At 40.8% G+C, this 15769-nt stretch overlaps 1 protein-coding gene across 7 annotated transcripts in view; it reads left to right on the top strand.

Annotated features, from left to right (window-relative positions):
* Positions 1 to 15769, top strand: part of LOC134532078 (inter-alpha-trypsin inhibitor heavy chain H4-like) — a 60026-nt gene that overhangs the window by 41634 nt on the left and 2623 nt on the right. For 5 of the 7 annotated variants that reach the window (XM_063368286.1, XM_063368282.1, XM_063368285.1 and 2 more), the window contains exons 9-14: positions 259 to 412; positions 2662 to 3047; positions 3475 to 3780; positions 4297 to 4384; positions 6645 to 6746; positions 9648 to 9772. In XM_063368286.1, coding sequence (XP_063224356.1) covers positions 259 to 412; positions 2662 to 3047; positions 3475 to 3780; positions 4297 to 4384; positions 6645 to 6746; positions 9648 to 9772 — 1161 coding nt within the window. The remainder of the gene's footprint in view (positions 1 to 258; positions 413 to 2661; positions 3048 to 3474; positions 3781 to 4296; positions 4385 to 6644; positions 6747 to 9647; positions 9773 to 15769) is intronic. The other 2 variants (XM_063368288.1, XM_063368284.1) reach the window with 1 other exon arrangement.

The raw sequence follows: 15769 nt of genomic DNA, 5'->3' as shown, positions 1-15769 counted from the left end.
AAAGCTGGCGCGAGGAGCTTGAGGTAGCTCTAATGAGAAGGCGTTAACTGTCGCAAGGAGATGGCGTTAAGCTGTCACAACAAGACTGTTAGCTACCCACGTGCATTGTGGGGTGTCGCTCTGCGTCACATTGCATCGTGTGCGCCCAGCCTCTGGCTCCCTTGCATGGTCGTGACACGAGGCATAGGAAACATTACCTCTTTGTATTAACCTGCGAGGTTTTGCTAGGGTTTCCCTGGGCTGACGGTGCTGTGGCAGGTGTGGAGTCCCCGGGAGCTGGCGGTGCCCCTGCGGAGGCCCAGCGACTACTACAGGGGCGGGCGCAAGCTGGCGGCAGACATGGTGGTGCCCGCCACGGCCCAGCTGGTGTCCCAGGCCATCGAGTACCTCTACATCCTGGAGCCGCACGGCTGTGAGGGCAGTCCTCCTCCTCGCCCTTCTCCCCTGCCCGTCTCCTCTCCAGGGGTGTAGCCAGGGGGGGGGGGTTAGGGGTTCAAACCCCCCCCTTAGCATCAAATTCTTAATTAATTTCTTATTCATCACTCAAATTTCATATTAAAATTAATAAAATTTTTACCATTACAATATTTAAATTTAAGAACTGAAAACTGCTAAAATAGTACTATTTTACACCTTAAAATCCGAATTTTCCCAGGGGAGGACCCCCGGATGCCCCGCTTTAATACAGGGGGGGGGGGGGGGGGCATGCTTCTTAACACCCGCCCATACACAAATCCTGGCTACACCACTGCACCTCTCTATCACATTTTGTGACTAAAACTAAATACAGTAGAGTCTGCATTAACAAAGCGTCGATTAACCAATATTATGTATTATTTGAGCCATTGCCAACAAAAACTTTTGAAACATTTGCTTGAGGACCTAGAAAATGATCCAACTGTTGTTGAAAGCGTAAAAAAAAAAAAAAAACCTAAATGGGCCAAATCCTGGAGTGACGTAAAAGAATCAACACGGAAGAAAATCTGGAAAAACATCAGAACGTAAAATGATATTGCCGCGCCAAATGAAAACCAAGTGTACTCTCTTATTATGTCCGTGTTATCCAAGAATTTCCCTATCCGATGTTGCAGCTCAGTTAATCGAGACTCTATTGTACCACTGACACATGAGTCAATACACAAATAATGTTAGTTAATACCTACACCATGTAACACCAAAATGCCTCTTAAGTAGGGACAAGTTTATGAGTTGAATTGCGGTAAAACCGAAATAACACAGCGTAGCATATAATACTGAAATGAAAGTTATTTCTTCATTTAGCATCTAAATGTAACTAACGACATGAAAGAAATTATCAATGTGCAAAATTTAACTCAAATTACAATGATTATATCTTTCATTGTGGTAAATTCATTGAATGTAATTTATTCAACTAGAATTTTGTACCAAAATGTACAAACTAGATGGATTGGAAAAAGTTAATATTATTTTGTTTCATCTCTTATTAACAACCAGTTTTTACATTTTTGACGTTGGCCCATTATTCAAACACAAAACATGCAGACCTTTTTTTTTTTTATTTTTCTGAGTAATTCCATTGACATTTTTATTACAAATTATTTTATTGTATAAGTGCTTCATATATCAATCAAAATAGGACTTTTTTTTTTTTTTGGTAAAATGAGTACTTGATGCCTGTAAGTAGGTACTTATTAAATGTAAATGACACCACACTCGTAGATTGCAGACGTGTGAAGTTGGAGAGAGTCGCTAGTTAAGAAATATTTTAGTTTCATGTTTGTTAAATAGTACGCTAGTTTTATGAATAAAGACAATGTATAAAAATAAAAACAATAACCTGAAATATCTTGTCTCTACTTATAAGCCATGAAATAAAACTGTCTTTAAACAAAACTCAAACCAAAATACCCAAAAATATTATTGTTTAACACCAAAATTTAATGATGTATTTTTTTTTAAACAAAATTTGTGGACTAAATGGATTATAAAAATAAATTGGAGTCTTTGATTGATAATGCACTTTGTATTACCTTATTTCTACATTCCAAATTTATACACATAAATACCTGCTGGGTAAATTTTCTTTGAACAGAGATAAAGGCAAGTTAATGGTTTACATCACATCTATGTAGAGAATTAATGACAAGACATCTATGCATAGTAGGCTCCAAAAATCTTGGGTGATGACTCAATTTGTTTATAAATAACTTCTTTTAGAGTTAATTCAACAAATATGCATGAATTCAACAAACATGCTTGAATATTTGTAGTTAAATTACTTTTTCATCTAATATTCACATTAAAATTTAAACTGGTTATTGGAAAAATATAAAACTAGTGGTTACGTACAAAAACAGGTGCAGTCTTGTAACTGATTATTGCCAGTGTTACGACCATTCTGGAGATGTCCTACTTCTGACCACGTTTAAGCATGTCATTGGTAGCTTACTTGCTAAACATGCTATTGCAAGTGTAATTTATTCCTTTAATGTAAGCTTGCTGATATAAACTGATACATCACATTTGTTTGTACCTAGTACTGCACTCCCATCAGCTCATAATTTTTAAGTACCCATTTGTAACTTGATTTGAACTATATTTAAGTGGGTTTTTAGTAATTTCTTGCCAACTGCACCCATGGAAAAGTGATTGAATTGTGTGTGTGTCTGTGTGTTTTAGCAACTAACTTAAATGATGCCCTGCAAAAAGCTTTTAAACTTGCTCGTCTCGGCAGAAGAACGTGGAAGAGGCGGGACGGGCCGCGGCCGGAGAGCATGCTGGTCCTGCTGACGGACGGCCGGCCGACGCGCGGCCGCACCGACGCCGCCAACATCGCCAAGCTCGTCACGCGCCGGCTGAACCGCCGCCCGCGAGCGTCCCTCTTCGCCCTGGGCTTCGGCGAGGACGTGGACGCGGGCTTCCTGAGGACGCTGTCGCTGCGCAACGCGGGCTTCGCGCGCAAGGTCTACGAGGCGGCCGACGCCTCGCTGCAGCTGCAGGACTTCTACGGGCAGATATCCTCGCCGCTGCTCGCCAACGTCACCTTCCACTACCTCGAGGACGCGGTAGGCGGCCCTCGGCCCGCACTTCGCGGAGGAGTAGCCGCGAGACTTAGTTCTCCTTTACAGTTACATTTCAAAAGGAAATTGTTTGTCCCACAAAAATCTCTGAGAATAGTAAACAAACATCAGTTGTTGGATGATTTTGTTTAAAACAAATCATAAGTAAATACGTAAACGTGAAACACGTATGTCAAATTTGTTTGAGAGATGTGCTTAAAGTAACAAGTGTGCAAACCGGCATTGAATTTAGATTACGATTACACCAATTCCTCACATAGCATGTCTTCAAATTGCGTGAATTCATTTGGCGCAATGTTAATTTTACTGCCCGAGTCTTGGATAGCACGTCTGAATTATTTCAGTTAGCAGGAAACAGTATTTAAAGTGACATTGTGGTTGGGAGGTGTGTGGCGTGTGACGGCGCCGACAGGTGGCGCGGCGGTCGCTGACGGAGACGCACTTCCCCCACCTGTTCCGCGGCTCGGAGCTGGTGGTGGCCGGGCGGCTGGCGCGGCCGGGGGCGGAGGTCACCGGCAGGGTCTCGTTCCGCGGGGCAGACGGCCCTGGCGAGGTGGGCCTGTCGGGGATGGAGGCGGCCGACCCCTGGCGCGGCTTCAAGCCGGGCCTCACGGAGCGCCTGTGGGCGTACCTCACCGTGCGGCAGCTGCTCGACCGCGGCGCCGAGCGCAGACACGACCTCGACCGCAAGAGGACGGCCTTGCGGCTCGCCCTCAAGGTACCAGCCCGTTCCTCCGGGCGCCACATCAGTCACCAATAAGCATGTAATGTGTCGTGTAGGACATGTGCAGTGGAGAGGTTGGTGGCCCTGCGGGTCGTCAGCAAGATGGTGCTTGTGAGGTCATTCGGTTGAGTTTGTTGATGTCGGGTTCGGGAGTGGAAGGACACAAGGACAGGAGGAAGGACACAATATAATGTATTCAAGTCCAAATTGTATTCTAAGCTGATCCTTCACATATGGTCACTCTACATTCAACACAGTTTTGCATTCAAGATAGTTATTTACTAAAGGTAATCATATATATTCGCAACCAATAGTTTTCATGTCCAACATTACAGGTTAGATAGATACAGATAGATTCAATTTTTAATGTTTTACATTTTATCTTTATGGTACGTAGCACTTTTAGAATGAAATCGGTCTCTGCTTGCAACTAAAACTATCCAGAAAATATAGTTTACTTTGAGAAATATTCAACGAGCTACTAATATTACGTTCTTCTTTTGCTTTCAGTACTCCTTTGTCACGCCGTTAACATCGATGGTGATCACGAAGCCAAACGAGGTCGTACGTGTCGAACCACTTCAGATTCACTTCCAAGGTACGGCAGCAGCAGTAACTTCGCAGCAATGGTACTCTCGTACATTCTTGTCGCATGAAGCACGCGCTCACGACGGTGTTTCACTCTGCTGTGCAACAGGGAAGGGCTGTGGGTTTTGATGACGCGCATTGCCTAGGGTTCTTATGTGACGTCCAAGTCCTTCTATCAGAACAATTGTGGAAGTTCCTCTGAGGCAACACTTCATTCATAAAGTGTACCCATTCTTTAGACATTGGAATCAGAATTAGCAATGCAGTGCATATAATAATTTGTATCTGCATGCCTATATCATGACAGTTAACTCATCATAAATATATTTATTATTACTATTACTCAGTTTTTTGTATGCAACTCGTCAGTTGTGAGGTTGTGAGAGAAGCAGTCATAGTGTCATAGAGCAATACAAATAAAGACAACTTGGGTAGAAACCATCTTAGCATTTTCTCGGAATTATTTTAATGAAATCAGGATTTTTGTAACAAAATGATGTTCTGCCAAATGTGAATACAGTGTTCTGGACCAGTACTTCTTGGTTTTTGCTTTTAGAGGAGAAGCAAAAATAAACTAATTTGAGCAACATCTAACGTAAATATGACACTTGTGGTTAGACACTAAGAAATCCTGTTCCTAACCAACAGAGTGGTGCTGTGGGAATAACTGGACTTACAGTCCAGAGGGCTCGGGTTTGAATCCCAAGCGGACATCCAGATTATGGTTTTGAATAGTTTCTCAAAATAACTCCAGGAAAATGCTGGAATAGTACTTTACTAGAGACCTCTGCCAATTCCATTCCTTATGTTACCTAACTGAGCAAGCTGTAGATACATACTTTACAGTAATATCTAATATATTTTGAAAGAAAAATTGTTTTGTAATTTTCTATTTTAAATACTGATAGTTTTTGAGATAGTGTGTAGCTACACTCCTCGAAACAGTTAGGTACCAGTTTCCTCCCCCACCTCACATCAGTATTTAATGCCCAGTGTCATCTTCCCGACGTTTTCCATCGTTACAGACAACCATCTGTTGGTGTCTTCTGCAGCTGTATCTTCTGTGTAGAGAAGCCTCTGTACAGCTTACGTCACCCCTTGTCTCTACTTTGCGAACTAAATTGCATCCATGAAGTATAAGCGTGGGTGTTAGTTTGGCTCTACATACACAGAAACAAGACAAGACAAACTACAAAAAAAGACAAATAAGAAAATTACCAAATACATACAAGAGATTATAATGAAATAAAATAACATTAAATGTAATAATATTCTAAGTAGTTGAAAAAAACTCAAAATAAACATTTATTTAATTTAAATAGCTCCTGCAAATAAAGTTTAGTAGGTTAAGAGAATGGGTCCTCGCATCAATGGTTGTGAGAAATACGTAATCACCTTAAATTGAAAATTGTACCTATAAAATAAGGGAAAAAAAAAGAATAATTCAATGCATGACTACAGGTCAGTAAGACTCACTGCTGTGTTAGCTTCGACGTATGGAGAGATATGCAGTTGTGAAAGCAGATTCTCGGCTTGGCTACAAGAACCACCAGTGTTGTTAAACATGAACAAGCAATGCTAATACGAAGGATAGTCATGATGTTAGTCACTTAAAAATTTTTATATTATTATTATATCTAAAAGCAGTGGCCGGTACTTACCTAGAATGTTTATGTATGGCAGCAGCAGACATCTTTATGATATTCATTTCACATTGCATAGCATTCAAAGACATGTGTCATGTGTTTCAAAATGGCGATGGTGCTCGATGATTGTACCGCAGTATAGCAGTTTGTCCGAATGTGACTGGGATAGCCAGGGGCGTAGCCAGGGGGGGGGGGGGTTAGGGTTTTAAACCCCCTCCCCCCTTAGCACCAAATCTTTAATTAATTTATTATTCATCACTCAAACAAATTTCATATTAAAATTAATAAAATTTTTACCATTACAATATTTAAATTTAATACAGAAAACTGCTAAAATAGCATTATTTTACATCTTAAAATCCAAATTTTCCCGGGGGAGGACCCCCGGACCCCCCGCTTTAATACGGGGGGGCCATGCTTCTTAACACACCCCATACACAAATCCTGGCTAATCCACTGGGGATAGCCACCACGCAGCTGGTATTGGGGCGCTAATAAAACGATGGGATGGGTGCATGGATATCGGTGGGTATAAATAGTTTGAAAGTGATTACCGCTGTAAGTTATGTTTGGTGGCTTCCCTCGCGGCCCAGTCACGCGAGTGCAGTCTGTGTCGCGGTGCAGGGGCCAGCAAGGCGGGCGCGGGCTGGCCGCTGGTGGCGCCCCTCGCGGAGGCCCCTGGAGCAGACGACGACGAGCCGGGCGGACTTGCCAGCTGGAACCAAGGTGATCCCACACCGAGCCTCGTGGCGATCTGCCCGAGTGGTTCCGCTTGCTGGGGCGTAGCTGACGCCTCGGGTTTCCTAGCGGTGTCAGAGTCGGATGTTCCTACGTCGGGGAACGTGAAAAACGAGGAACATTCAGGGAAAATCATCTCGAGTTAAGAGTGTGGGATCACTCTTACTCTAGATGTTTCTCCTGAGTGTTCCTTGTTTTTTTCTGTCCAACCGAATATTTCTTTCCCTATCCATCACTCAACCTCGCAAGATAACATAAATATATTAAACAAAAATATTTATTTTATTTGGCACATGCACACAAGCAGTCAGGGACTTTCATGATGGGCATGACTAGAGTCCCGGAAATTTCGCGTATTCCTCTGGCCTCAGGATAGAATTCAAAGTTATAGGTATGCTCGACCCATGTTTACTTTCCCATTGGTTGATTTCTTAGCGAGAACATTTTTATCCTTGTTATTTGGCACTACCTGATTCGCTTACTCTCTCCTAGCTGGACATCTTTGGCTCACGGTCGTAGAGGGGCGTGTCCAAATAACTGCGGTCCAATCATGAACATAGTGCGACATTGTGGAGGTTTGCATTCTAGCTTGCGACTAAATAAATTCGCGAAAATTCCGTGGCTCTAGGCATGACACATACATACCAACTACAAAGACACTGTAGTCACAGCGAGTGTGGGCTCTACCGCCTGGTAGACACCGAGAGCAGGCAGGCGCCACCTGAACGGAAGCACCACCACAGGTAGGCACCACCGCAGTTGGCCAGATTCCGCAGGCAGCTTTTACCACATACGTGCATTGACCACAATATTGACACAAAAAAAAACTCAACTAAAATAACAGAAATACTAAGACAAACAAACAGTCACAATTACAAGTAATACTTAAAGTAGCATAGAATAAAACATAACCATTCAAAATAAAATTTATATGCGGATTATTACGGAAATAATTATGAAAGTTTTTCGAGACTGTTTGAAATACAGAACATAAGAATAAGAATAATATTGATTATTTGAAACTAAGTTTTTAGGGGTATAAAACAATTAGTTTTTATCTTATTTACGTACTAAGATGAAAATTAATCTAGAAATTAAAACATTTCTGTTGTGAAGAGTACAAAACGTAGATTGTAGGCAACTGTTTATCAAGTTTATTAAATTTGATATTAGCCTAAAAATAATAGGCTATGTATTTAACAAAACTATACATAATCTGTCAAATTGACCATAAAATCTTTTCCCCCAAAACACACAGTTCATAGTCTCCATCAATGTAATGCACGCAATGTTGCCAATATGTAGTACATATACGTTATTAATTCTCTGAAATTTTTGACGTGATAACATCTTATAAATCGATGAACGCCGGCTGCACGCACAAAAAATTGTCACGTTCCGCCTGAGCCGAGCGTGCAAGAACCGGTCAACCACCGTGCGAGAAAATCTTCTACAATATCAAACAGGTTAAGGCGGGCTTTTTAACTAATTATTGTTCGTGATTATATTTAAACAAATTATTTAAATTAAATTTGCAAAAACTGTAAATAATATTTGAAAATTAAAAAATATGCAATTTTTCATCAATGTTTTCTGACGTTATCACGTAAAATTATTGTCCGTAAACTGACTTTACAGACCATATCCCCGCCCCCCTCCCCCATTTTTTTTATTGTGTGGTTTTGAAAGGTGTACAAAAATTATTATAGACGGGGACGACAAAGTGATATGCCACCGGAACCTTAGTTTTCCTCCGAGGCCTGCTGAAGGGTCGAACCAATAGAGGAGGAAACAAGAGACTACTGAGCAGCAGAGTGCCTTTCAAAGCTGTGTTGCGAAACCGAAACCCACCAAGTTTTTTATGCTTTTTTTGTTTGTTTCTTTAATTTGTTTGATTGCTACATACTCTGTTGGTTTTCTAGTCTGTGGTGTTTCTTGTTTTGTCCTACAGATTAGTACCATCCTGCCACTTTTATTCTTTTGTATATTCATTTAAAAAAAAAAATTAATTTTATATTCATACGGTAAAAAAAGTCACTATTAACATTGAAGCTCAACTTAGAGTTATTTTGAGTTTTTGCATTTTTACATCACTATTTTTTTTACTTACGGCAAAATTTATCGAAGTTCTGTCGTGTAAGAAATTCATTTTCTGTTGTGCATCAAATACCGTTCCCAGACGTATGCTAGATGTTATCGGCTACCTGCAAAAGCTCATGCACAAACTCGTAAACTACAGTTTGTGAATGACTGTATTACCATCACTCGCTGGAAGTTCATTCCCTGGGTTTCCACCTGCCGTGTTTCGCTTAACTTGTAAGGTTTCGAACCGAATTCCGTAGGAATTCTTATGATTTCGTCCTACTCTAAGTGTAAACTCATGCATAGGGGCATGCGTTTTTCGCGAAATAATCTGCTCGCTCGTTAGACTGCAACAAGGTATGCCATTGTTCCCTTGTGATTGGTGGCCGTCTGCGAGAGAAGCCATCGCCCTGTCTGGCCGGGCCATTCAGGACGAGTTTGGCTTCCGCACCGGGTGGCTGTGATTGGTGCGCCGACAGTAGACATGCACCTGGAATATACCCAGCCAACCACGAGACACAGAAAATGCTATATAGTTTTAGCACACAGCTGGTCGGAAAATCTTTTCGCGAAAATCACATGGCCCTACTCATGCGTTAAAAAAATATGTATCTCAGAACTGAACCGGGCCCCGGGGATCTGCCCCCACCCCCTCCCGCACAGTTGCTCTCCTCGACACCCTGGTTCCTGCAGCTGGGTAGAGCAGACAAAACACGTGAAGTCAGCCGAGAGCGCGCCGGGTTGGAGCGGATGCTGGTCGGCAGAGCACGGCGTGGTGACGCGGGCGTGTGGGGTGTCTGTGCGCAGCGGGGGCCGAGGGCTGCTCGCTGGAGGACCTGCAGTGGCTGGCGCTCGTCACGGACGGCTCCCACGTGGCGCTGCCCACTGGCGACAACGGCACGGTCGAGGTGCTGGAGCTGGGCGCGGCCGAGGTAACGCGCGGCTCCTTATCTACTCGTTCGCTCGACCGGCCGAGGCTCGGTCCCTCACGCATTTTCCACAAGAATTTCAGCATCAAAGTTTGAAGTAATATCTCTGCTTTGATAATTAACTGGTCACAGTCGAGCTTCAACTGACCCAGGTTCCCTTCATCTTGGAGAAAAATAAATTAAATATACCCTGATACAAAAGGTAAAAAACAAATTATACTTAAAAAAAAAAAAAACCTTAACAGTACAAATAAACTATAATAAAAAAAATTAATTAAAATTAATACTAAAACCAAAAATAAAAATAAAATCAAAAATAAAATCAAAAATAATAAAAATTAAATAAATATAATCAAAAACTAATGATTGCACAACAAGGAACCCAGGTTCCTTTTTTTAATTCGAGTCCACCTCCACCTAAGAAGCCATTCCTGGCAAAAACTGTTGAAACATTTACTCGAGGACCTAAATAAAATTGTTGGTGAATTATTCGCCGAGGAGGCGGCTACAACCCAGACACCTAGCTACCTCATACAATGGCCGTGAAAGCCTGCAAACATTACTAAATAAAATTAGCCTAATTAATTCAGTTCATGGTCAAGCGAATCGTGAAGTTACATGAAATGATTTACACTGAACAGAACGTGGGAAAAACTGTCACACCTGAAAATGAGACCACCGGGCCAATTGAAAACCAAGATTTTTGAATTATACTGGTGTTGTCTGAGATTTCGCTTATCCGAGGTTGCCGCGATACACTCTTAACTCGGTAATTGCTTAATTGGTACTCTGCTGTGCTATTATTTGAAGGTTTTTACTGTAAATTTGTTACGATAGTGCACCTAAGTGTTACGTTTCGTCTTACATTTTCTCATCGGATATTTACTAAAAATTATCAAATAAAAATTCTCGTCTGTGTCCTGGGTGACCTTTCACGGCTCGAAGATAACATTTAGTAAATATCTAGTTAGTAAATTAGTGAGCTAACTGCTAATACAACAGAGCTATTGGAATAAATTTAGAGGAAACCTCCGTTAATTAATAAAATCGACAAGAAAATTAAGTAACCAACTCATCCTGTGGGACCAAGCCTTAGCACCTAACCACATAAAAATACTATTTATCACTCTTACTATTAATTAAAACATTAAAACTAAAAATATTATTAATAAACAGTTTAAGAAAATACTAAGAATAAGTGAATAGCTCTCATTAAAGTCACTAATAGATTATTAATTAAATCAAATTTTTTTTAATGAATGCATACAAAAGTGTTTCTACGATTTCGTACTGGAAAAACTGTAGATACTTATGTGAAATATAATTAGAACAAAACTATGATTTACCAATAAAAAAATAAAACCCATGTAAACAACAGTGCATTAGATTAGAAACTAATTACTATTCAACCATTAAGCGTAAGTCTAAACGTTTAAAGCAATGTAAATAACCATTAACTGACCTTGAAATATGAAACTACTCTTCATTACAGGCTTTTGTGATGGGTAATGGACACTATTGCTTGCTGTGGCATTGAAGGCAGATAGTTACCTGTCGAAACACCAACTGATTGATGGTCTAATTTCATACAAAGTGAAAAATGGACAGAAACACAAGAACACGTGGGCAGGCCGTGCAAATTTAAACCAATTCAAGGCAAAGGCACAAAATATTTATTGTAGATATTTCCTGCTCTACATTAGTTGAGTTATTATAAAAGTTATTGCTCCAATCACTTGCCCACTTATAAACAATTACATTTTTATTTTCCAGTTAAGTTATCCATGCAAATTTTTTAACCTTGAAGTTACATTTTTACAATAGTAAAGGTTTTGTTTCAAATTTTTTTTTTTGTTGAACTAACTAGAAAGTTCAATTTTATTCGTGAAGAGAGAGCTGGTACTTCCTGCACCACCCCTTAAAGACGTCCTTATGGGCTAGTACCTGTAATTGGACACATGAACATAAAGTTGCTAGTTTCTTTGCAAATGTATGTTTTTCTTCAGGTAGGTATGTACTTGTTTCGACTAAAGTGTAAGCCAAAGTCTTGCGAGCTGAAATCTACAGTTCTAAGTGAACACGTTGCTATGAACAAATCGGCCAAGCTAAACAGTAGGCACAGCCCTGCAGACACAAATATTGCCAATTACGCACTATTTCATTCTAAAAATCATTTATCACTGTAATGACGATGATTGTGAAAACCATTACGGTACAGAATAAGTGGAGTTAAATACAGGAAATATAATAATCAAACGGACGTGTAATGGCTATCGAAGAAAAATTCAGTGCCCAAGGAGATTTCTCTACCTCCTTGGCCACGCCCCATGTCATGCATTCCCCTCCCCTACCCGCCCCTCCAGTGGCATAGCCAGGATTCCGTGAAGGAGGTCCAGTGTTACCACTAATTGGTTTTTTATGAGTAAGTTTTTTTACAGTTCAATTTTAAAAGATAATTGACTGACACACTAAAATCTCATGGAACAGTAGAATTTCAATGTTTACACATATAAATTTAATTAATTATTATGCTTGAGAAACGAAAACTGTACATTTTTAAGTTTTTGTTTTGAATTATTATTAATTCAATTGTTTGATGAATTTGTTAAACCAATTCAAAAATATAAAAATAAATATAGGTATATATTGACGCCGTCCCCGCTACCTCTGACTATTTAGACGTGATTTTTGCTCGGGTTCGTGATCTCAGGGAGGTCCGGCCTTGTGGCTAGAGGTAGGGGTTAATGCAGTAGGGCCCCCCGAGCTGTTATGGCCACTCGGGACCCCTGAATAATAACACAAAGTTTCTGACGATATTTGGTGAATTTAATACAGCACAGCCCAATACATGGTGCTGCCCGTTCTGGCCGTAACGGTTTGCCCGACGCGACTAGTCACACGCGCAGCCCACTTCCTCAGTGGCGGCTCACGATTTTAATGCGCGTGAGGGGCGGACTTGTACACGTGATGCGACAGTTACAAAAATACACTCTAACATGACGAACGATCTCTTGACGAACAATACACTTCACTACTACCTAACACTTAATAAACTGGGCTAGTGGCACGTAAGCCTGTGTCTCCGGCGACTCTACGTGATACCTAGATGTGTCCCAGGGACTGATTCGTTAGTACATTTGGCGGCATGATGCCGTGCAGCGGTGATACCTAAACTCTAACATGACAGATTACACTTTGACGAACAAATATTTCACTACTACATAACACTTAATAAACTGGGCTAGTGGCACGTAGGCCCGTGTCTCCGGCGACTCTACGTGATACCTAGATGTGTCCCAGAGACTGATTCGTTAGTACGTTCGATGGCACGTGTCGCCTGCTGGCTGCCCCGTGCGAGCTAAAACTAAGTAGCTGGTAGCTAAGTTAGGCGTGAAGCGCCGACGTAAAGTCTCGTAAACTTCCCACAGTACTTATGTATTACGTAGAACACTCATCTTGGATCACTGATTTAATTAAGTTAAATACCTCATGGTAGATTGAGGCCGACCACGGAACTGTACGTAAAAGTTTAAGAAAATATTACACTATTGAAAACTACATGTTGGTGAAAGCAAAGGTTGATGGTTCCGCGTTGCGCGCAGGCTGCCAGCCCGTCGGAGCTCCTGAAGGACACTGACTTAGTGATGGGTCGTTCGTTAACGATTCGTTCAAAAAGAACGAATCTTTGAGAGAACGAAATCTTGCGATTCGTTCACGATGTAAAGAACCGGCTCTTTGAGAGCCGGTACCTTGAAAGATTCGGAAGAACGAAAACGCGGAGAGAACGAGAGAACGAGATGAGAGAACCGGCCACGCGCCCGGTCTGATTCGTTCGTAAAATGATTCATGACGTCAGGAGTCTGAAGAATTAGTAATCACAGCGTGCGCATGTTCACAAGAGCAAACGATAACTGATCAAATAAAATAGGGTAACATGAAAAGTATCTATACCTGAAAATGTCAACTGTTAAGTAGTGGTTTAAAATTGCTTTTTCACATTCACATACACAAATTTGGAAATAAAAAACTAAAAAAACAAAAAAAAACCGTATGAATTAAAAAATAACAGGGAAAGTAACTACAAATGTTCACACTTACCATTTTTGGGTTAATTAATGTACTTCATTTGTTTCTCTTCATACTGAATTGCAGTAGTATTAAATTTTTGTCTTTTTTCTCTAAATGTGTTGGTCTACATGTAAACACTTTACTGTCACTAGAGTGTAAATAGCATATATATTAATATTTGTAACTTAAAAACTAATAAAATATAAATAATCTTGTTTCATATACGCAACTGTGATTCACTGGCTACGGAAAGCAATGTTCAAATTCAAATACAAAAACACGTACGTAATACTCTAAAGGATGAACGAGTTACGACACCTGATAAAAGAGCCAGATCCCATACACAGAAAAGAACGAATTGACCGAGATGAACGAATCGTTCTGAACGAATCATCTCACGGAACTGATCCAAAAGAACCGATTCGGTCAAAAGATCCGTTCTGCCCATCACTACACTGACTGTGTCGCCGCACGCGACCCCCCTCCCCCGCCAGCCCTCCCGCGGAAACGTGTGAATTTCGGGGGAAACTGAACCGGTCAGGTTCGGGACAAATCGCACAGTAAAACATGATTTTGCAGGGACTGAAATATTAATTGATGAAAAATAATGTTTAATAAAACCTGTGAAAAAAAATACATAAATTAATTTGTTGTAGTGCGGCGGAGGGATATGCCACACCCGGCTGGATCTTTCCGCCGGCGCAGCACTCGTTGCATGGCGTTCGCCTCGTCGCACGAACTACACTTTGCTGCGCGCACGAGCGCGTTCGGTGCACACGCTTTTGCGAGACGTTGATGAGGCATAGCGGTCTATGCGACATAGAGGAGCATTGACGGTCGGCGTCAATATGTTATTAAATACATGAAACATTTGTGTAAAGTTTGTATGAATGACACATGCTTACAGTAGCACAAGTGCAAACTGGCATTAAACAGAGACTACTTGTGATCACAGTTCCTGCTGCTTCTGTGTAAGAGGCATGTCCGGCTGTACATTATTGGGTACTTACGTATTAACACCACCGCAGCATAAGTTGCGCTAATGCGTGTGAAATCATGTGAACGGTTGATTAGGTCAGGATAACTACATCATAAATTCGTAATTCCTAAGCAACCATATGAAATATTTTATAATATTTTCACTGTAGCTATACTAACCCAACCAACCGTCCACAACGTTTGAAAGTTTGTTTTAATGTAGCTAACCTTACCTAATTGACCATTCACAACTTTTTGAGTAAAGTTCATTAAAAAATAAACACAAAACCTGTGTGGGTAAACAATCATTAATAGCAGTGGCAGCGGCAATGCACAGATATTGAAATGTGAGCTAAAAACTGGGATTTCTCAGAAACTAGTAGGAATTCGTTTGTTGTCACTGTTCCTAATAGAACTGTCTCCACCGTTCTTGATAATATTATTGAAAACATTGCAGATGGCAGCACAATTTATTCTGACAGCCAAATCTGTAGCTGCGGCGGCGTTAATACGTAAGTACCCATTATTGTAGCCAGCTAAGGATCTCGCTGTAAAGCCCACCGCACACGGTACAATATTTTCTACCAGTTTGCTTACTAGAATGCTTACTGGTTTCTGTACTGTGTAGGCTACAAGCTGAAACACTAGGTGCGCTACAAGTTTCTGCTGCACACGATTCTAGCTGCCTTACTAGTTTTGTTAAGAGAATATTCTCCACAACAAATTTTTATTATGATAATTCACATTTTTTTACAGCATACAAACAAGGCTCTTCTTTGTATGCATTTATTAAAACGAGGAGTTGGTCACTATTCCACTTATTTCAGTCCATGTTTATCACGACATGCGCTCTTAAAAGTGTAAACAACCCCTCGTGCTGTTTTCGTGAGTTCTGATTGGCCACTCCTTAAATATTGGAACACAGCAAGCAACGAAAATAGGACGCAGTCTATT

Source organism: Bacillus rossius, chromosome 5, assembly GCF_032445375.1.
Source record: "Bacillus rossius redtenbacheri isolate Brsri chromosome 5, Brsri_v3, whole genome shotgun sequence".
Classification (NCBI taxonomy): Eukaryota; Metazoa; Arthropoda; class Insecta; order Phasmatodea; family Bacillidae; genus Bacillus; species Bacillus rossius.
This window is presented reverse-complemented; position numbering and strand designations above follow the sequence as displayed.